General features: G+C 61.5%; 1 protein-coding gene across 1 annotated transcript; it reads right to left on the bottom strand.

Annotated features, from left to right (window-relative positions):
• Positions 1 to 193: 193 nt before the first annotated feature.
• On the bottom strand, positions 194 to 20,508 carry LOC117646145 (elongation of very long chain fatty acids protein AAEL008004-like). Its single transcript, XM_034386879.1, has 8 exons — positions 20,277 to 20,508; positions 9,765 to 9,842; positions 9,467 to 9,657; positions 3,727 to 3,864; positions 3,511 to 3,616; positions 3,288 to 3,424; positions 3,037 to 3,201; positions 194 to 1,614 (listed from the first exon to the last, which is right to left on the bottom strand). The coding sequence occupies exons 2-8, from the start codon at positions 9,823 to 9,825 to the stop codon at positions 1,432 to 1,434; spliced, it is 981 nt and encodes a 326-aa protein (XP_034242770.1). The 5' UTR covers positions 9,826 to 9,842; positions 20,277 to 20,508; the 3' UTR covers positions 194 to 1,431.
• Positions 20,509 to 21,556: the final 1,048 nt, after the last annotated feature.

Raw genomic sequence — 21,556 nt, 5'->3', positions numbered from 1 at the left:
AAACGCTTGCGCAGTTCTTTCACGAAACATCCTCGTTTACGAACTTACAAGAGTGTCGTCTTGTCGGATTTCCAGGACATGTCAGCTCCAAATTCGAGACTGTTATGTTGTTTTGTGATCAGAGAAGGATCTCGACTTGTGTATACATTTTAGTATTGTGATGAATGTGTGTGGATTGAATGAAAAAACATACTCAGACATAAGCTTATTTATTGTACATTTCTCTTTCCTAACAAATTACAGTTGTTTAATAACAAGTTAAAATGGTGAGCATATTTTGTGAAAATGCCACCATAAATCTTATGCATTTTTTTGAAAGATCGACAGGACACATCTACTGGCAGAGAAATCACAGCATTAGCTATTACCGTTGGCAATTTCTCTCCTTGACAACTTCCACTTCTATCTTCACCTACCTCAAAAAAGGAAAACCTAAGTTAAAATACGCAAGTAAAAATAAATTAATTAAGTACAGCTTGATGGATACAAAAGAATAAACTCGATGGAAGCGTTGAGGTCGCGTAGGAGCGACATACGTATACACAACCGTTTTGGCAGGCGCTCTTATTGCGACGTTCAGGATCATGGCCTTTAAGGAAATATAGGCAATCATTTGCGACTTGTGAATACTGAGTCACATGAAATGGCTGCACACCCAGAATGAGAATTCAATGCAGGAATCAACTGCTCCCGGACTAGAAAATCGTCACGGTTGCCTCGTTTCCGAAGTGAAAACCGATGTGTCCAACCGACTTCAATTCGACGATGAAGGCCAAAAACAAGTCGAATTTAGGGGCCAGTACAGGTCAACTCCAAGTCGATTCGACGTCAGTAGTCTCAATTTTAGTCGGTTGTCTTCCTTTTCACAAAACTGGAAGTCTGGGGCTGCTTGGGGCAGGGCGGCAGGGCGGCAGGGCGTCGGGCAATGGGTGATGACGGCTCTTGCACGCCGAAGGTATGACAATGACAATATAGACTACGATCATGGGGTGCTTGTTGAGCGATGCGTATTACACTAAAGTCTTAAAGCGCAGACTCACTGCGGGCAGGACGCCAGGTCCTCAGGGATTATGACAATACATTACAATACATAACAATACACTAACAATAATGGGCGCGTCGGGCGGGCGGCGCAGGACCCGCAGGAACCGCAGGACAGCGGCAGTGTAACGACGGGGCTCCTTGGCACTCACTCACTCACACATTCACTCGGCCTCTCACTCACACACACACATTCTGTCCCCGTCACTGTCTCGTTTGCACCAGGTCACAGTGCGCCGCCACCGAGTGAGCGATCACAGCTTGAACCGCAGGCGCACGCCGCGCGGGCGGGGCGTGCGGGGCGGGGCGGGGTTCACCCGCAGCACGGGACGAACTTCTCATACTGCGTGCTGGCAGTGCTGCAGCAGTGCTGGCAGTGCCGGCAGGCCCTCAGCGCGAGGTGACGAAGGCCCGCTGCCGCAGCGCGTTGTCCGGGGCGTTGGGGTCCACGTACGAGGCCTGCATCAGCTTGCCGGGGTCCTGGTAGAGCCCGTTGCCCGTGGCGCCGTCCGAGAGCTGGGCCTCGGCGGCGGCCTTCAGGGCCTCGTCCTCGGCCTTCTTGTCGTTGACGGCCTGCGGACAGGTTGCACAAACAGCGTTAATCTATGCAGCGAGGTGCGCATTTGCGGCGTTCGCAAGGGAAAGCCACGCCTTATTCCAGCAAACCGACTCGGCTTTCGGTTCTTTTCCCCACGTTGTCCTCTATCCTTCCACGCCACTGCCATTCGCAGCCGCCGCAGCCGCCGCGGGGAAGGCGAAGGCGAAAACAAGAAAGTGAAACACACTCATGTTTCGTTTTTTCAACTCCGTTTTGATGGCAAACGGCGGTTAGTTAATAGGGGAGGGGGGCGGTGGAGGCGCCCTTGGTTCGCATAGCAGAGCGCGCCGCGCCGCTCACATGCGAACTAACCCGGCCGGCCGCACTCCGCCCACCGCGCCGCGCCCCGCCCCGCCCCGCCCGGCCCCGCCTCACCGCCGTCTAGCTGGCGACTGGCCCATACGCCTCCAGGTGAAAGGGAGGGGGGTTCGAATCCGGCGGCCATAATTTTTATTTCGCACTATCTTTCCAGCGGATCGAGTATCGAGCTGCTACTCGACCCTCACGGCGGCGGCGGCGTTGCAGGGCGGCAGGGTGCGACCCGTAAGGCGCCGCGCTGCTGCGCGAAGTGTTTCGAGCGTTCTGTCTCTCTCGGCCCCACGGGCCGCCCCGGGAGTGCGAGAGAGACAGAGCGACGAGAGCAGGGTCGGTTCGGGCCCAATTAGCCACTCATCCACGTCCACGCTCGGCGCAGCTCGGCGCAGCTCGGCGTCCACGTCCACGCGGCGCGTCGCTAACTGGACTAGGTCAGCGTGTGCCAATGCCCCAATGCCCCCCCAATGCCCCTCGCTCCGCCAATGCCCAATGCCACGCCGAGCGATGACGGGCCAACGGGCCGGACCGCCGAAAACGCGGGCAAGACCACCGAGGCCATGCTGCTCACACCTCCACAGCCCCGCCGTGCCGCCGAGGTCGCCGTCGCTGTCGCCGCGGGGTTCACGCCTTTTTGTCGAATCCACTGTCTGGATTGGCACATCGGCGCACCGACCGGGCCAGAGGCGGCCAGAGAGGGCGCCGATGATGGCCGACAGGCCGAGAGGTAGACTCACGGCCCATCCCCAGAGACTAGCGCACAGTTGGCCAGAAGACCGGCGCAGACGGCCAAAATTCTGGACGCGTTTTCAGCTCCAGAGTCGCTAAACGGGACTTGAATAGAGCGTGTGATCCCACCAATGGGATCCTCGTTCGAAGAGCAATCCATTGGTGGGATCACACAGTCGGTTCAAGTCCCGTTTAGCGACTCTGGAGCTCAAAACGCGTCCAGAGTTTCGGCCGCCTCCACCGGTCTTCTGGCCCACTGTGCGCCGCCATTCCGACTTCAAATCGGCGCGAAATCGACATCAACGCCAAACCGGCGGCGATTAAGCTATCCGGTTCCGGCCGGGACCGTGACCCACCTTTCGTCGCGCCTCCTTCTTGAGGTACTCCTGCTTGTAGTAGTCGGAGAAGAGGAAGTAGAACATGACGGCGTGCATGCCGATCCAGCCACAGAACGCCTTGGGGTAGTCGCACTCGATGAACAGAAGCTGGAAGGAGTGGATCATGACGAGCACGAACTGGACCTGCGGAGTGAGACGCGCCGGGTGAGAAAAAGGGAAAAACGGCCCGAAGCTTTACAGTGCAGCTGCGCTGCTGCGCCGGGGCTCACCATCTGCAGCACGGTGATGTACCGCTTCCACCAGAGGTACTTCTGCACCTGGGGGCCGAGGGCCGCCAGCAGGTAGTACGAGTACATGACGATGTGCACGAACGTGTTGAGCAGCCCGAAGAAGGTGCCGTGGCCGCCTGCAAATGGGAATCGCAATGCGTTACGGCTTCTATTCGGCCTTTCGTTGCTTTTCCCTTTTTGGCGTGGAGGAACAGAAACGTACCAGCGAAGAACTTGACGCCGAACCAGACGCTCATGGGCATGATGCCGTGGTGGATGACGTGCAGCTTGGAGATGTGCTTGTCCTTCTTCCGGAGCACGAAGAAGATCTGCGGCAGGAGAGTCGCGTCAGGACGTGTGCCACGGGTGGCGTGTTGCTCGGGGTGCTAGGCTGCCCAGGCCGCGGAGCTAGTCCGGTTGCCAAAGCCCAGTGACTCACCGTGTCGAAGAACTCGGTGAACTTGGAGATGTAGTACCACCAGCAGCCGGCCGTCACTCGCATGGCCTTGGGGGTGGTGGAGTAGTCCACGGGCTCGCACCGCAGGCTGTACCCGGCGAGCCAGCCGCCGGCGCAGGCCTGCAACACAAACCGGGTACGGGTGAAAGGGGGGTTCGTCGGGTTACGTCTTACGTATCGGATTTTATGCTCCGGAATTTATTTTTAGAAAGTCGAGCCGGAGCCGCGCCGAAACGCCGAAGCACCGCCTAGACAAGAAAGAAAGGGGTGCCACGGCCCGCCGCGCCCCGCCGCCCCGCCGCGCCCCGCCGCCCCGCCGCGCCCCGCCCCGCCGCCGCGCCCCGCCCCGCCGCCCTGGTCTACGTCTACGCCGTCCGTCTACGCCGCCACGTAACGGCCCACGCGTTTGGCCACCCCGCTCGCCCGGTCGGCTTATTGGTCAACCCCGCGGCTTGCCTGTGTGTGCGCAGGTGAATATGTGGCATGTGGTGGCTCGCTCATGAACTCGCCGAATCGGACGACGAGCAACCGACCACCGCCGCCACCGCGCCAAAGCAACGGATGAAAGGGCAGGCGCTCCGGGCGGCAGACAGTCCGACTGCCAGACACGCTGACAGGCAAACTCACACGCCGACAGTCAGACATACAGGCGGCGGAGGTGCGAGACAGCTAATTCGTGTCGTCAAGCTTGCTAACGACAACGGGGGAAGCCCGCCCAGCCCGCGCAGCCCGCCCAGCCTCATGCAACTCGTCACTTTCACTCGGGGCCCAACGGCTTGCACGTGTGTGTATACAGTGGCGGCCAGTCGCGTTACGGTAGCCGGCGGTCACGTGGACGCAGACGCGCCAACGCCTTTCGTCGGCCAGTTTCATTTTTTTTTTATTTTTCCAGGGTCGATCTGGTCAAGTCGCTTCGCGAGCAAGCAGTGCGTGTGGCGCAAGGCGCAACGAGTGGTGGCCGTGCAGCGTGCAGCACTGGGTGCGCAGTGACCGCCACGCCACGCCACGCCACGCCCCGCCCCGCCCCGCCACGCCACGCCCCCCACGCCACGCCCCGCCACGCCACCCCGCCCGCCACGCCACGCCCCGCCACGCCACGCCCCGCCACGCCACGCCCGCCACGCCACGCCCCGCCACCCCCGCCCCGCCACGCCACGCCCCGCCACGCCACGCCCCGCCACGCCACGCCCCGCCCGCCACGCCCGCCACGCCACGCCCCGCCACGCCACGCCCCGCCACGCCCCGCCACGCCACGCCCCGCCACCACGCCCCGCCACGCCTCACGCCACGCTGCAGCGCGCTGGACCGACAGGACCTTGTCGTGCAGCTCGTCTGCTTGTCTGCTCGTCCGCACGAAGGCGGTTCGGCGCCCGCGAGGCCTGCACTGCCTATGCTGCCTGTACCTGCACTGCCAGCAAGCAAGTGCACCCAGGAAGCGATGTCGAAAGCCCCGGCGCGGGGCGGGGAGCTGCGAAAACATTTCCGATGAGCTTGTCTCGCTGGTCTTGTCCCTCAGTCCCTCATAACTGCAACAAGTTCTCCTCTCTTTTTTGTGTTCTTGCCGTTCTTGCCACAGCGGCGCAGCACGCGGTCGCCGCGCCCGAAGGTTGAGTCCGAACTTTCGTCGCGCTCCGTCTCTCTCGCACTGCCGAGAGGGTACACGGGAGACAGGGCGACGGGGCGTTTTTCGGAATCAGTCTACAGTACCGACGCGGCAGCCAGACGTGAAACGTTCTTTTTTTGGTCGTAAATCGTGTCTGATGCTGGCTGCTGCCGGAGCGCTGCGCCCGGCGAGCAGGCAGGCCCGCGACGCGGCGGAGGGCTCCAGGCTGCCCGCTCTGGTGCACTGGTGGCACTGGAGGCAGTGGAGGCACGGGGGCAGCGAAAGGAGAAAGATCTGAATACTGCTGCCAGCTGGCATTGCGACACGGGACGCGGGGTTGGACCACTGGGAGCTGCAGGTCTGCAGGTGCGAGGCTGGCCACTGGCCTGCCACTGGCCTGCCACTGGCCTGCCACTGGCCTGCCACTGGTCTGCCACTGGCCTGCCACTGGTCTGCCACTGGCCTGCCACTGGCCTGCCACTGGCCTGCCACTGGCCTGCCACTGGCCTGCCACTGGCCTGCCACTGGTCTGCCACTGGTCTGCCACTGGCCTGCCACTGGCCTGCCACTGGCCTGCCACTGGCCTGCCACTGGCCTGCCACTGGCCTGCCACTGGCCTGCCACTGGCCTGCCACTGGCCTGCCACTGGCCTGCCACTGGCCTGCCACTGGCCTGCCACTGGCCTGCCACTGGCCTGCCACTGGCCTGCCACTGGCCTGCACTGGCCTGCCACTGGCCTGCCACTGGCCTGCCACTGGCCTGCCACTGGCCTGCCACTGGCTGCACTGGCCTGCCACTGGTCTGCCACTGGCCTGCCACTGGCCTGCCACTGGTCTGCCACTGGTCTGCCACTGGCCTGCCACTGGCCTGCCACTGGCCTGCCACTGGCCTGCCACTGGCCTGCCACTGGCCTGCCACTGGCCTGCCACTGGCCTGCCACTGGCCTGCCACTGGTCTGCCACTGGCCGCGGCCCACCGCGGTGGAGGCCAAGGCGCAGCGGGCGCAGCCAGGAGCCAGGCGGCATGCCTTAGGCGGGGCCAGCCCAAGCCTGCTCGTCAAGACGGCGCCGAGACGGCTCCCGAAAGCGTCCCGTCTAGCCGGCCAGGGCACAACTCCAGACACGTTCTGAACCCACGTCACTAAATTGGGCTCGAATCAAACACACGATGGCGGCAATAGGCTCCTCGCTCGAAGGGCGAGCCATCATGTGACTGATTCGGGCGCCGCCAAGGACGCTGCAGCTCGAAACGAGGCTGAAAATGCGTCAGAGTATGGTCCGCGCAACTGGCCTGACGGCGCTACCCCGGCCGGCGGCGGGGCGGCACACTGGGGTAAACAGCCGAAAGGCGAGCTGGTCACCGCCTCCTAAATTGCGTCCAAATTGCGGCGCTTGGTGCGGCACGCCGCGCGTGAGAGCGCCGTGCCAGATGGCGGCGGCGTCACACCGTGCCCGCCGTGCCCCGTGGCGGCGCGCGTCGCGGGGGCGCTGCGCTGCGTCGTGGGACCTTTGGACGCGGCGCCACGTGCTCGAGCTTGTGCTGGAGAGCTGGAGCGCGCTGGAGGCTGAATGCCACCTCGTCCCCACGCCCCGCCGACGCGTCGTGCCGTTCCATCGTTTTCCGCGTCTTTTTGACGCCCCGCACAGTGGGCCAGGAGACCGGTGGAGGCGGCCAAAACTCTAGACGCGTTTTGAGCTCCAGAGTCGCTAACTGGGCCTCGAACCGAACGTGTGACCCCACCAATGGATTCCTCGTTCGGAGAGCAATCCATTGGTGGGGTCACACCCTCGGTTCGAGTCCTTTTTAGCGACTCTGGAGCTCAAAACACGTCTAGAGTTTTGGCCGCCTCCACTGGTCTTCTGGCCCACTGTGCCCCGCCGACCCGGCCGACCTTTGCCCTGGCCGTCGCCACGGCGTCGCCACGGCGTCGCACGGGGCGTCTGCCGCGCAACGCGCAATCAGCACGGCAATAAGCCGCACTGCGTGATGTCGAGCGGGGCGGCTCGCCATCTCTCTCGCACTCGCGGGCCGGCCCGCTGGGGTGCGAGAGAGGCACCGACGGAATCATATCTAATGCTGGCCCGTCGGGGCGTCGCGGGAATAGGGGCAGAGCCGGGCAGAGCGCCCAGCTGCAGACCGATTCCCTACTCGCCGCACTGCCTCTGTCTCCCTCGCACCCCTACGGGACTGCGGGACGCCCCGCGAGTGCGAGAGAGACGGCGGCGGCCGCTCCGTTGGCCAGGCCGCGGCCTGACTCGTAATAAGATTTATCGGGCCGCGTTGCGTTTTCTATTTGCATGCAGGGGAAAAAACTGTCCGCATAGCGGCGCGGTAAGTTGGAGTGCGGTTGGTTTGTTTTGCACACAGCGACAAAGCGATCGCTAATCGAGTCTTTTCTTTCCAGCGGGCGGCACACAGTGGGCCAGAGGACCGGTGGAGGCGGCCAAAACCCTGGACGCGTTTTGAGCTGCAGAGTCGCTAAATGGGTCTCGAACCGAAGGTGTGACCCCACCAATGGATTGCTCTCCGTACGAGGAATCCATTGGTGGGGTCACACGTTCTGTTCGAGTCCCGTTTAGCGACTCTGGAGCTCAAAACGCGTCCAGAGTTTTGGCCGCCTCCACCGGTCTTCTGGCCCACCGTGCAGCAACGAGTGGCGAAGGGCAAACGGACCATTCGCACCACGCAGAGCGACCGCACGGCCGCGCGGCGAGCACGCATAGCAAAATATTGAGAAAATCTCCCGACTTATGGACCGCAGGTGTCCAGGACTCTGTCAGCGAGTTTCTGCAATTGGCAGGCAACCCCGCCAGGGCGCAGCGGCGCAGTCGGGGCGCTGGCACGTGTTTTGCATAGGCATGATGCAGCCCGTTCCGAAGAGTCGCCTCGTCGCGCCGTCTCTCTCGCACTCACGGGGCGCGCCGCAGGCCGCAGGGGTGCGAGAGAGACACAGTCTGCTGGATGCACCGGCCGCGACCTACACTGTGCATCGCAATTAACCACCCTGCCTGCAGACTGATTCCGAGAGTCGTTTTCGTCGCTCTGTCTCTGTCGCACTCATGGGGCGTCCCGTTCGGGTGCGAGAGAGACAGAGCGACGAAAACGACTATTCCTCGCCGCGCACAGTGGGCTAGAAGACTGGTGGAGGCGGCCAAAATCCTAGACGCGTTTTGAGCTCCTCAGTCGCTAAATGGGACTCGAACCAGACGTGTGACCCCACCAATGGATTGCTCTCCGAACGAGGAATCCATTGGTGGGGTCTCACGTTCGCTTCGAGTCCTGTTTAGCGACTCTGCTGCTCAAAACGCGTCTAGAGTTTTGGCCGCCTCCACCGGCCTTCTGGCCCACTGTGCCGCGGCCCCCCTGGCCAGCTCCCGCACGCGCCTCTCCACGCTCCCGGCGACCTCAACGCGCGCGCCGCACCGGTGCTGCTGCATGCTGCCGCTGGACGCGTCGCCACGGACCCTAATTTTGTAATTTCGTCCCGAGCGGCGGCGGCGGCGTGTCGCTTTTATGTGCGCGTACGCGGGGGAAACCAAACCGGTCCACTGGGTGAAGTTTTCTCGCCCCGACGCGGCGTGTGACGCGTGTTCTTCGCCCGTTGCACCTCTGTTTGGCAGCACACACACGCACGCACACAGGCTCGACGTCCGGGCGGCGGGGTGTATCCTCTCGCCTTCGCTCACGCCGCCGACACGGTAGCCCCGGACAAGCTTTGTACGCTAAACGTCGCCAATGCCGCTCGTCGGTGGAGGCGCGGCCCGGGCCTGGCAAGGTGAGTGCCATACCCCCCCCCCCCCCCCCGGGCCTGCCCCAGATGCAGCGCAGCCTGCCCACAAATTGGCGGGCACTGCACTTACGCGGTGCATACCAGGAATCCGCCGGCTCACTAGCGGATTGGAAATGGAGAAAAAAGCTGACGAGGTCCACAGATGCTTCTATTAGTGAGCTGGACAGCCTTGCGCGGCCCGGCCTCCGTTCCTCTGGCTCCTTTTTGCCGCGATCGTGTGAAAAGAGCCGAGTGTGTGCGGCTTACTTGCGTTTATGACCTTTTTAGCCGCGGATTGCTGACAACGGAGTGGCCTCCCCTTTTCGACTAAAGAAAAAGCACAAACTTACCTCGTAAAATAGCCAGGCGGAGAAGGCGACCTGGAAGGCGTTGTAGGCGATGAGGACGTTGCGCAAGTCGAAGGGCTTCCGGTTCGCCATGAGCCGCGGGCCCAGCGACTTGACGCAGTACACGTAGGTGAGGCAGATGAAGAGCGTGGGGAAGGGCGACGACATGAGGAGCCAGTCCTTGACGCGCGGGTCTGCAATCAAGCCAAACGTTAAGGAAATTACGGATTTCGCGGACGCCACACGGCCGCAGTGTTCTTTCATTTTTTTAGGTTCAATGAATCTCCTTCTCGGTACTCACCGCCCTTGTTGTCCATGAGGTCATGGTAGCCGTCTATGAGGCTCACCACTAGGCTGGCCATGGTGCTGCCTGCAATGCCTGCAACACAGAGACGGCGGTCATGGGTTAGTCCAGGTGGGAGGGACCTGCACGGCCCGATCGCCCACGACGACGCCAGTGACACCGTTTGGACACTTCCTCGCGGCTTTCCTGGTCGGGAACCAGCGAGGGTCACTGCTCCGTCAGAGGCGGGGCGCGGTGGGGCGTGGCGGGGCGCGGCGGGGCGTGGCGGGGCGCGGCGGGGCGTGGCGGGGCGTGGCGGGGCGTGGTGGGGCGTGGCGAGGCCTTGAGACCGGGACCTTGCAGCTGCCAAGGCCGTCGGCGTGCGACCAGCGACCCCGTCCGGCGCGCGCCTGGCAGGCAGCTGCCCCCTCCAGTCTCCAGTCCAGGGTCCAGGCTGCAGGTTCCAGGCTCCAGGCACTGGACTCCAGGCTGCAGGTTCCAGGCTCCAGGCACTGGACTCCAGGCTGCAGGTTCCAGGCTCCAGGCACTGGACTCCAGGCTGCAGGTTCCAGGCTCCAGGCACTGGACTCCAGGCTGCAGGTTCCAGGCGCCAGGCCGAACGCAGCGCGTGTGCAGGTCCGCGCCCGTGTCCACGCCACTGCAACTGGCCCTGCCGCCGCGCCGGTGCAAGGCTCTCCGGTGCTCAGCGCGATCGAGTCACCGAGGCCGGCGCGGCGCGGCCTCACACCGGCGCCACGAAGCAGCCGAAAGCACTGCACTAATGGGCCGCGGAAAATCCGAACTGGCGGCACGCGCCACACTCACCATCCGCGCATGGAAACCATAAAAAAGTTCGAATTTTTGCAGTCTCTCTCTCTCTCTCTCTCCTTCTTACGGGGCGCTCATGAGTGCGAGAGAGACAGGGAAGCGAAAACTGTGTCCGGAATGGGCGGTGATTGGGCGTCGGCCGGCAAACGGCCGCGCCTGCGGTGGAGACGGTGGAGACGGTGAAGACGGAGGAGGCGCAGCCCCGACCGCAGCACCGCGGCACCGCATCCTGAATTACTCTCCAGGAAAATCCACGCGCCAGTCACCGTGTCCTTCCCCTAACGACACGCCACACCCCGCCCCGCCCCGCCACACCCCGCCCCGCCCCACCCCGCCCCGCCCCGCCCCGCCCCGCCCCGCCAGACCGTCATATGATTCACGGTCACCGAGCGCATCGAAAATAAAAGTAAGCAAACCATCCATGCGTCTGATGCACGCGACTGGGAGGGCCGCGCAGCAAAGCCTCGCCTTCCGGGGCCGTGCGTCCGCGCAGGCAGCCCAAGCCTCCTGGTGCGCGCAGTGCAGTGGCGGATCCAGAAGTGGCCTCAAAAAGGGGGAGGGGGAGGCGGGGACAGAGTAGCCGCGATTGCGGCAACGCGGGGGACAAATTGCGGCCATTTCCGCATCTTCCGTGAGGCGTCCTTCGAACGGTTCGGCTTCGGCAAGGCACCATCGCCCCGTTGGCCCCGTTGGCCCCGTTGGCCGCACTGCGCTTTTTCCTCTAACCTTCCCGTGGGTGGCAGCACTGTGAATCCGGCAAGCGGAGTCTTCTTGGCTCCTAACGGCTGCGTATGGCTCATTCCCTGCACTGAAAAACCAAACGTGGTCTAGACCGCACCAACTGGTGTGGTCAAATGGATGCCATTTTGACCGCATCAGTTGGTGTGGTCTAGACCACGTTTGGGGCGTTTGGTGTGGTCTAGACCACACCAAACGTGGCCAAACGTGGTCTAGACCACACCAAACGTGGCCAAACGTGGTCTAGACCACACCAACTGATGAGGTCAAAATGGCATCCATTTGACCACACCAATGATGCGGTCTAGACCACGTTTGGTTTTTCAGTGTGGTCTAGCCTTTCGTGTGCAAGTTGCCTAGGGGAAGCTCCGGGAAGCTCCGCACAGTGGGCCAGAGAACCGGCGCAGGCGGCCAAAGCTCTAGACGCGTTTTGAGCTGCAGAGTCGCTGAATGGGACTCGAACCGAACGTGTGACCCCACCAATGGATTGCTCTCCGAACGAGGAGTCCATTGATGCGGTCATACGCCCACTGTGCTCCGGCCTACTGTGCTCTGGTGTTGCCAGTGGCCAGGGTCTAGGGCACGTTGCGGTGGCTGCGGATGCTCGCTGTGCGAGGCGGGGGCGGGTAAGAGCGGAGCCCCATACCCACGCCGCGGTGGCGGCCGCGGGATGGCCCGGTGGTACTCCTCGTCGGCGTGCTCGCGGGGCGAGGGGGTATGCACTCGCGTAATAGTCGGTTCACTCTATGTGTAATAGCACGCGTAATAATACGCGTAATAGTCGCGTAATAGCCGAAATTGTCAAAATTTGATCAATTTTGGTGTGTTTTAGGCCGTTTTTAGCTAAATTCCGATTAATTTGTGGCGTAATAGAGCGTAATAGCGTAATAGTCGGTACACAGGTTCAGAGAGCGCATACCCCCTCGTCGCGGGGTGGCCGGCGGCGGCGTGCGGACGACGGCGTGCTCGTGTCCTTGGCGGCTCCGCCTTGGCTCCGCGGCGGCAGGCCTTGGAAACCGCGCGGCCGGCCGCGTGCGTGGGAAAGGCCGCCGATCCCGATCCGAGGCGCAGCCAAGGCGCAGCCAAGGCGGAGCGCCTACCGGTTCAATTTCGAGCGTGAGTAGTAGCGGAGAGCTGCCGTCTTCCTGCGTCGCTCCGCTCAGTGGGCCAGAAGACCGGTGGAGGCGGCCAAAACTCTAGACGCGTTTTGAGCTCCAGAGTCGCTAAATGGGACTCGAACCGAACGTGTGACCCCACCAATGGATTCCTCGTTCGGGGAGCAACCCATTGGTGGGGTCACACGTTCGGTTCAAGTCTCATTTAGCGACTCTGGAGCTCAAAACGCGTCCACAGTTTTGGCCGCCTCCACCGGTCTTCTGGCCCACTGTGCTCCGCTCGGCCTTTCGGGGACGGCCAGCCGGTCTGCCCCGGAATCGAGTCGATCCACTTCGATAATTGCATTGAAGCCTCGATTGAAGCCATTCATCGCAGGCGAGACGCTGCCAAATAGTGTTGTCGGCTTAACACATTCACGACCGGACTCGTTTTGGGCAAACTTCCGCTCAGGACCGGAGTCTGCTTTGACCAAACCATGCATCTCCCAGACCTCGCGACTAGATATAAGCACGAATCATGCAATAACAAAACCAACCAGCCGAAAAAAAAAATTCCGGGAACCCCGCGCCCGGACGGTCGCGAGGGCCATGCCCGTTCACGGGTACAGGGTTCCCGTGTGGACGCCAACGACGGGAACGCGGGAACGCAGTACGGAAACACGGTTCCCGATCAAAATGAGTACCAAAATCATTTTATTTTTCAAAAATAAGGAAGGAAACGCAAGAAGTCTCAGTTTGAAGCTTGTATGGCCGTTTTTGAGTCCGGGAACCGTGTACCCGGACGGTCGTCAGAGACATGTCCAGTCCGGGAACACCGTTCCCGTACGTAAAAGCGGCCCAGCAAACTAAATGAGGGTATTTTTGGAATCAGCGGAGCGAGCTCAGGCCATTCGCACACTTTTCGACCTGTTTTGAGATGTTACAACCAACCCGATTTCCACGCGGCCTTCTTGACATGCAGCAGAATCGGGCCGTGTCAAAATCGAGTTGGTTGTAACAGCTCAAACCAAGTCGAAAAGTGTGCGAATGGCCTGGGCTCGATCCGCTGATTCCGAAAATACCCTCATTTCGCTTGCTGGGCCGCTTTTACGTACGGGAACGGTGTTCCCGGACTGGACATGTCTCTGACGACCGTCCGGGAATCATGTACCCGTACCAAATTCATCGTACGAGGTCCGTTCAAAAAGTAACTTGCGTCTTTCGTTGAGGCGGTTCCAAAAAAATATGTCTCATGATCGTGACAATTCTGTGAGGCGAAATCGGAAAATCGGATTTGTCCGGGAACGGTGTTCCCGGATGGTCGTCTGGACTTTTTCCCGTACGGGAACGCGTGTTCCCGGACGGTCGTGAATGTGTTAATCCGCCCGTTTTCTCCATACTCGTGTCGTTCCAGGTTTCTGCGATGCACCATGAATCATTCATGGCCGACTCCTGGCCGATTCCAGTGACGGGTTCGCCTTCGTTAGGCTGCCGTCCCTCTCGCACTGTGGCGCGTCCCGTACACGAGTGAGAGAGACAGAGCCACCAAACGCTAGTAATATGGGCATTGTATCGCGCAGTTGAAAACAACAACAATAACAACAATGAAGCAGACAGCTCTAGCTGTTACCAAGCAGCAGCAGCGGCCGAGGCCGGACCCGCGGTTCAATGAAACAGCCATCTGGACAGTGAGAGTGGGCACGGGGAGGAAAGAGAAGACAAAAAAAGTAAAGATTCCGTTGCGAGGCTTCATCGACGCGACGGCCCCCACACCGTGCCCGCCGCACGCAGTATCGTGTAAATTAACCTGTCAGACACGGACCAATTGCGCTTTTTATTCTCTTTGTTTTAAAACGAATGTAAACAAGGTAGGTTTACGCCAGACCGCGTCTTGTCGTAACAGGCTTCGCGATGTTTCGCTGCCTGTTCCTCCAATCCGCGCCTGGCGTACCTACCTTGGCCTACGGCGCTAGCCTGCCTTCGGCAGGCAATGGCTTGTCCATCGTCGGTCACTTCTAACTTGTTGCATGCTGGGGGGCTCCGCCCCCAGACCCCCCTTCCTTCTAGGTAGAGTTGCCTTATCTACAGATAGCATGATCTTGACCCTTGTAACCTTTGAACTTAACGAGGCTGGGGGGCTCGGCCCCCCAGACCCCCCCCTTTTTCAGGACAGAAGGCATCCTGCCTGCAGAAAACTCGATTTTTCGCCGTTTTTTATGTGTTTTTCGGCTATAAAAACTGAACCAGTTGAGCTACGAAGGTGAGATTTCGCGTGTGCCGAGCCTAGGACATGCCTAAAGAGTGTGCAAAATCTCACCAAGATCGGCCGAGCCGTTCAGGAGGAGTAGTGCGGACAGACACACACACACACAGACAGACAGACAGACAGACAGACAGGAAAAACTTTTCAACCCCACTGGAGTAACAGGCTTCGCTATCGCTCAGCCAAAAACACGACGACGCGGACGCAAACGGCGCGGTTTGTCGCGTGTCGCTTTGCATGCGTTCGCGTTCGGCTCGGCCGGCAAGTCGGTTGGCCGAACCGCAGTGGTCCCCAGGCTAAAAAAACCATGGTCGTCAGGTGATTTCCATGGCCATAGGTGTTCATGGTGGAAGTTGACCCTTTGGGTAACCTTTGCTTACCTGGGGGGTCGGCCCATGGAGAACCACCCTTTTTCGGGCCCAGAAAGGCTTCCTGGCTGCAGAAAACCATGGTTGCGCCGTTTTTTATGGGATTTTCGGCTATAAAAACTCCGGGTTGAGATTACCGAAGGTTTATATTTCGCGTGGGGGCCGACCAGCCCCATGTCGAAAGATTGAAGATCTCACCAAGATCGCCTGATGCCGCAGGAGGAGTAAGCGGACACGTCACTTCATCACCCAGACAGCACAGTGCAGCCCAGCAGACAGGAAAAACTTTCAACCCCATGGTGTACACATGGCTTCGCATCGCTCAGCCAAAACACGACGACGCGGACGCAAACGGCGCGGTTTGTCGCGTGTCGCTTTGCATGCGTTCGCGTTCGGCTCGGCCGGCAAGTCGGTTGGCCGAACCGCAGTGGTCGGCGTCACGACACGTCGCGCCTTATCACTGCCGTCATTAGCAGCCAATCACTGCGGATGCACCGCCCCGCCCGCCGAGGTGACACGGCACACTGGAGACGAGCTGACTCCTCGCCCCGTTTAGCCCATTCCGGCCCGTTTGGAAACTCAAAGTGACGGATTGGGGCAGGCTAGGCTGCAGCCACACAGTGGGCCAGAAGACCGGTGCAGGTGGCCAAAACTCTAGACGCGTTTTGGGCTCCAGAGTCGCTAAACAGTACTCGAACCGAACGTGTGACCCCACCAATGGATTGCCCTCCGAACGAGGAATCCATCGGTGGGGTCACACGTTCGGTTCGAGTCCCATTTAGTGACTCTGGAGCTCAAAACGCGTCTGGCGTTTTGACCGCCTCCGCCGGTCTTCTGGCCCACTGTGAGCCATGGCAGGCTGCTCCTCGGTTGTTGGGTCCGGCCACCATCGGCAGCCATCGGGAACCATCGGCGTAGCGAAGCGACTCGAAGGAAGTTGCCCGGCCACTCACTATCGCTTTGATCTACGGAGTGGACTTCCCCTTAATACGAGTCCGAAAAATCCAGAATTCTATTACCTCGACTCTCGCGTCTCGACCGACTGCTCTGCGCTTCTTCACTGATCATCAATGCGAGCAACGTCGTTTGTCAATGGGTTGCTCCAGTACTGTACTGCAGCCTTCGGACGCGGATGCAATGAGAACGGAATAGTAGCCAGAAACCAGACTGACAGGTCCAGCACGCCGCCTACATTTCTCATAGGCCTGTCACTCCTTGACGACCGTTTTTGCGGGTTTTTGCTCCTCCAGCTTCCGCGGAGGCCCGTTTAGTGGAACGCCCTTCCGCGAGCGACGGGACCACGAGCGGGGATCCGAAGTAGGAAACAGAGACCACCAAGTGCCCGGCGATCGGTTCGAGTCACATTCAGCGACTCTGGAGCTCTCAAAACGCGTCTAGAGTTTCGGCCGCCTCCACCGGTCTTCTGGCCCACTGTGCGGCGCACCCAGCCGAGAAGCCGAGCTCCAGCTGATGAGCGTGGTGGTCTTCAAGGCATGACGACGTGCGTCGAAAAAGCAAGAGCGAGGTGTCAACCCGACGAAAAATGTCGACTTCATCGTCATAATAGCATCACTACTTTATTTTTTTTGCGACCGTCGACCCGGGCCGCCCCTCGGTCTCCGCCAAGCGCGCCAAGCGCGGAATCCTCCTTGAACTTGAACGCGGAACACGCGGCAAAGTTCGCAGCTCTCGCGTCGCCGCGTCGACACTGTAATGATGCAGGGGAGGGAGACGAGGCGGCGCCGGCCGGCTGGGCGTGTGGGAGTCGCGGCTCCGGGTCGGGCCGGGCCGCGCCGCGCCGGGCCGCGACAAGTGCCAAGTTCAAGAGTAGAACGGCAGCAAAACAAAGCTAGAGAAGCGCTTCCTGGATCCACAATAACGAGGAAGTCTCGCCGAACAATGCGTGCTTGACACTCTAGCGGCCTGGACCCGCCGCCACCGCGCACCGCCCCGCCAGCCTGGACCCTCGGCCGCCGATAGGACTGCGCAGGAAGAAGTTCGATGGGCGGATGAAGGGCTTTGGTCGCAGGAATCGACATGGCTGTGCGCCTTTCGATGTCACCATCGACCCTTGATCACCATCGGCCCTTGATCACCATCGGCCCTTGATCACCATCGACCCTTGATCACCATCGGCCCTTGATCACCATCGGCCCTTGATCACCATCGGCCCTTGATCACCATCGACCCTTGATCACCATCGGCCCTTGATCACCATCGACCCTTGATCACCATCGGCCCTTGATCACCATCGGCCCTTGATCACCATCGGCCCTTGATCACCATCGACCCTTGATCACCATCGGCCCTTGATCACCATCGACCCTTGATCACCATCGACCCTTGATCACCATCGGCCCTTGATCACCATCGACCCTTGATCACCATCGACCCTTGATCACCATCGGCCCTTGATCACCATCGACCGCCGTCCGCAGTCAGAAAAATGTTCACCACGGCCTGATTTTTATCAACCACCAACCCATTCCGATCGGTGATCGACTCCTTTTTCCGATGCTGTAGTTTTCTGTTTCTGTTTTTCGTCTCGTGCCGGCGGACGCGTCGACTTTTTGGCGGCAGGGGTGCCCCGCCGCAGTGCCCCCGCCCGTGCGCCGTCGCGCTGGCCGGCAGGGCAGGGCACGCCACGCCGGGCGTGTTGGCTCAGCACTCCAAGTAAGGCCGCATCTCGAAGGCGGACGGGACGGGGTCGGGCGGCTGGCTGCGATGGCGGTGATTCGCCCCCAGCGCGATGGCCTAGGCGCCGAGCACGCTATCGCCGGTGTTTCGGCGCCGTTCAATATATTTGCTTTGCTGCGGCCGCGCTGTTTGTTTTAGCAGTGAGGCAGGCGAGGCTGCCATAGGTCGGCGGGCGCGTAGAAGAGCACGAGGTAGTTTGCCGGCATCACGTTACTGGTGGCGTGGCGGCGTGTCGGCGTGGCGTCCAAATGTCCTCGACGGCCCTGCCCTTCCCTTCGGCGAGCTCGTCTGCCCGAGGCGCGGTGCCTGCGGTGCCCGCCGCCCCTGCCGGCCTGACAGCGGCCTGACGCAACGCGCGCATCACTCCCCGCACCACACACGAGCACCTCGACAAGTACCCCAACGAGGCCTCCCATTCGGGCCGTCCGTCGTAAACTACAAAGCCCAAGACGGCGGGGTGAGGGCCCCCACGATGGGCCACCGTGGGGCCACGGGCCCTGCCCCGGGGGAGGCACGGCCCGGCACGGCCCGGCACGGCCAGCGCAGCGCCCCCATTCGTTTTACGAGGTGGAGGTGACCAAGGTCGAGCACCTGGACGCATAAGTCGGGGCGCCTACAGTGCGTCGGGCCCCGAACAGAGGCGGCAAATCGTCCACCCTTGACCGCGTGCGACACATGCCATGCAAATGGGCGGTCATTAGTAGACGGCGAGTGGCCGAGTAAGTGGCGCTACAAGGGTCTGCCGGCCGGCCGAGCGGGCGGCCAAAAGGGCGGCCGAACACGCGGCCCAGGACGTGGAAGTACTGCGAGGCGCCCTTCCGTCCGAACACCGCGCGCTACTGACTCGTTGATGCGCGGAGTACGGACGGACTAATACTGCCTGCCTGACGACTGCCTGACTGCCTGACTGCCTGCCTGACTGACTGACTGACTGACTGACTGACTGACTGACTGACTGACTGACTGACTGACTGACTGACTGACTGACTGACTGGCTGACTGGCTGACTGGCTGACTGGCTGACTGACTCACTGACTGACTGGCTGACTCACTGACTGACTGACTGGCTGACTGACTGGCTGGCCCTGTTGCACCGACACTGCCTACTGTCTTGTCTCGTCCCCGAAGATGCCTCATCCCAGCAGCGTCTCTCTCCTCGTTGGCCAATGACCGTGCTTTGGAGTTTCGCCACCAGGTGGCGCTTCGGCGTGCTTCGCGGTCCTGATGCCCCTGGGGCTGTGCCTGGGGCTGTGCGGGCTGTGCGGGCTGTGCGGGCTGTGCGGGCTGTGCGGGCGGGGCGGGCTGGGCCGCGGGCGCTCTCCGAGGGTGCTCATCTCTCCGCTGACGTGGACGTGACGTAACCCTGCCACTGGTGGCTCAAGGGCTCGGCCCTTCTTGGCACACCGCGAACCAGCCGAACGCCAAACCCGCCCGCCGCGCGCTGCGCACCGCCGCCGCCGGCGGTTTTTCCACGCGCCAATGAGAGATCGATTCCTCATTTGAGCGACTGGTTTTCGCTGTTGTTGGATTTTTGTCGTTGTTTTTTGTAACTTTTTTTAGGCGGTAGTGGTCGGCTGCCGGCGCCGATTTCGCTCTGGAATGCAGTGCGCGGTTTGCTGCCTCCGCCTCCTTTTTCCGGAATCCTGCCACTCCGTGACACGACACGCGGCGCCACGCGGCGGCGGGTCATCTCGGACACGCGACCTTCAAACGCCGTCCGCCCCCTTCATCAAACACACACACGCACACTGCTCAAACACACACTCACGCGCGCGCGCGCGCGCACACACACACACACACACACACACACACACACACACACACACACACACACACGCACGCGCGCCGTGGAGGCGGCGTCTAATTAGAAGCGTTTGCGGAGCGCAAATTACGCGCGAACGGCGAACGGGTTGCGGGCCAAAACGCCACAACAACACGCGCCGCCGCGGCGCCGCGCCTCACAGGATGCCCGATGATGCACTCTTGCAGCGCTTTATGCCAAAGTGACGCAACACACATATACACACACTACTCGTGTGATTTGTATCAGCGCGCCTCAGCTCGAAAGCGGTTAGCATTTTACTTAGAAGTATTTGCATAAAGAGGTGCCGCCTAGCCGCCAAGCCGCGAAGCCATTGCCCTTTCCGTCGGCCGGTCCGTCACACTGTAACGCAGTCACCCCGATTCACCCCGTCACGCCGCCCGGCGAGCCAAGGGCGGGCCACCCGGCGCAAAGGCCAGCGCGGCGGGTCCACCCTGCTCTGTCTCTGTCGTACTCCAGGGGCTCTCCCTAAGCGTGCGACGGAGACAGAGCGACGAACTGAATCGAAGGTCTCTGCCCTCTGACCATTTCGAGGGCCCCTTGAACTTCGCCCGGAGTGACTTTGGAATGTTTAACACGGCCACTGACTTCTGATCATCCCTCACTGTCTCATCTGCGGCGCAATACGTTATCACTGTCCTGGAGTGAATGATGCACGAAGCGCGCCTCGGCGGGAGGCACAGCTTGCATCTTCCTCTCTCTGTCTTTCGCGCGACTCACCTTTTTCGCTGGAGCTGGTCGACGGGTGGCCCGCGGGCGTTCACTGCAGACTAAGTCCCACACTGGCTGGAGCGCGACGGGCGCGGCGGCGCGGCACTTGGGGGCACTGGGGGCACAGTCTGTCTCGGCAGCCTCGACACCGGCTCGACTTGCCGGCCGAGCGAAATGAGTCGAAATGACACGTAGCGACGCGGCACGCAGCGATTCAGGGCCACTCTATGCATCGGGACGCGACGAACCGGCCGATATATAAAGTGTGCCCAGGGCGCCCCCACCAGCGGGCCAGCGGCCGCCCCCACCGCCCCGCGCCGCCCCCCACTCCGGCCCGGCGGCAGCCCCGCCGCGCCCCGCCGCGCCCCGCCGCCCCGCCCGCGGATCATTGTTTACTACCCCACCGCACCCCGCCCCGACCGCCGCGCCCCGGCCGCCCCGCCCCGGCCGTCGCGGTGCCGCGGTCGCCGGGGAGGCTGTGGCGGCCACGCGGCCACGCCGCTGCAGCGGTGCAGGTGTTCGCGGCTCCGGCTTCGCGCTGCTCCGCGCCACCGTGCCGCCACCGGACCGCCACCGCGGAGCCGGGCTGGCCTGAGCCTGGCTGAGCCGCGGGGCGCAACACTGCTTTATTTCGGTTCTTTGCGTCAGGTCAGTGTGGCGGCCGCGGCAAGGCGTTCGCCGCCGTAGTTCTGCACGGGGAATGGCGGTGATCGCGCCGAAGAGCGGCGCAGAGCGGCGCCCACCAGGCGGCCGGCCGGGCCGCGCCTAGGGGGCCTCGTGGAGGGAGGTGGGGACGTTGGTGGGGACGGGGGGCCGGCCGGTCGGGGAGGTATGGTTTGCTCCCCTACTCTGTTGCGATAGACTCCCCGCCCTTGGTTCTGGCTCTTTAAGGAAAATTAAGGTTGAGTGGGCACATGACCATGGTCAATCATTTTCATGTTGAAACGATGACCACTGGGACACTGTAAACACCTGGTGTCATTGGCCGAGTCAAAACCGTCTTAAAAGAAGATAAAATTTATTTGGTTCAAAATTTTTACAGACTCAGGAGGACTCTGTTCAAAATGTCTACAGACTCGGTTCAAAAGTCATGGCGTTTGAGATCAGGCTGCATTGACAGTCTAAATCACGCGAAATCTCGCCTTTTCTTGGAGTGAGTGTGCACAGCCGCGGCGCCATCACAACACCCCAAGTTATCCCGTTGGCGATGGACGCCCCTCGGTGGGCCGCAGCCATTCATCTCGCTTCGCTTCAGCCACTGTGGACCATTTTCTCCACATTAGGCCGAT

Source organism: Thrips palmi, unplaced genomic scaffold (assembly GCF_012932325.1).
Source record: "Thrips palmi isolate BJ-2018 unplaced genomic scaffold, TpBJ-2018v1 HiC_scaffold_19, whole genome shotgun sequence".
Taxonomy (NCBI): Eukaryota; Metazoa; Arthropoda; class Insecta; order Thysanoptera; family Thripidae; genus Thrips; species Thrips palmi.
This window is presented reverse-complemented; position numbering and strand designations above follow the sequence as displayed.

Bases quoted from the DNA above. Each gene is read 5' to 3' on its own strand.
- LOC117646145 (XM_034386879.1), bottom strand. From the start codon at position 9,825: ATGGCCAGCCTAGTGGTGAGCCTCATAGACGGCTACCATGACCTCATG. The intron at 9,658-9,764 runs GTGAGTACCGAG...GCTTGATTGCAG, and splicing joins CCTCATGGACAACAAGGGCG to ACCCGCGCGTCAAGGACTGG. The intron at 3,202-3,287 runs GTGAGCCCCGGC...CTCACTCCGCAG, and splicing joins ACATCACCGTGCTGCAGATG to GTCCAGTTCGTGCTCGTCAT.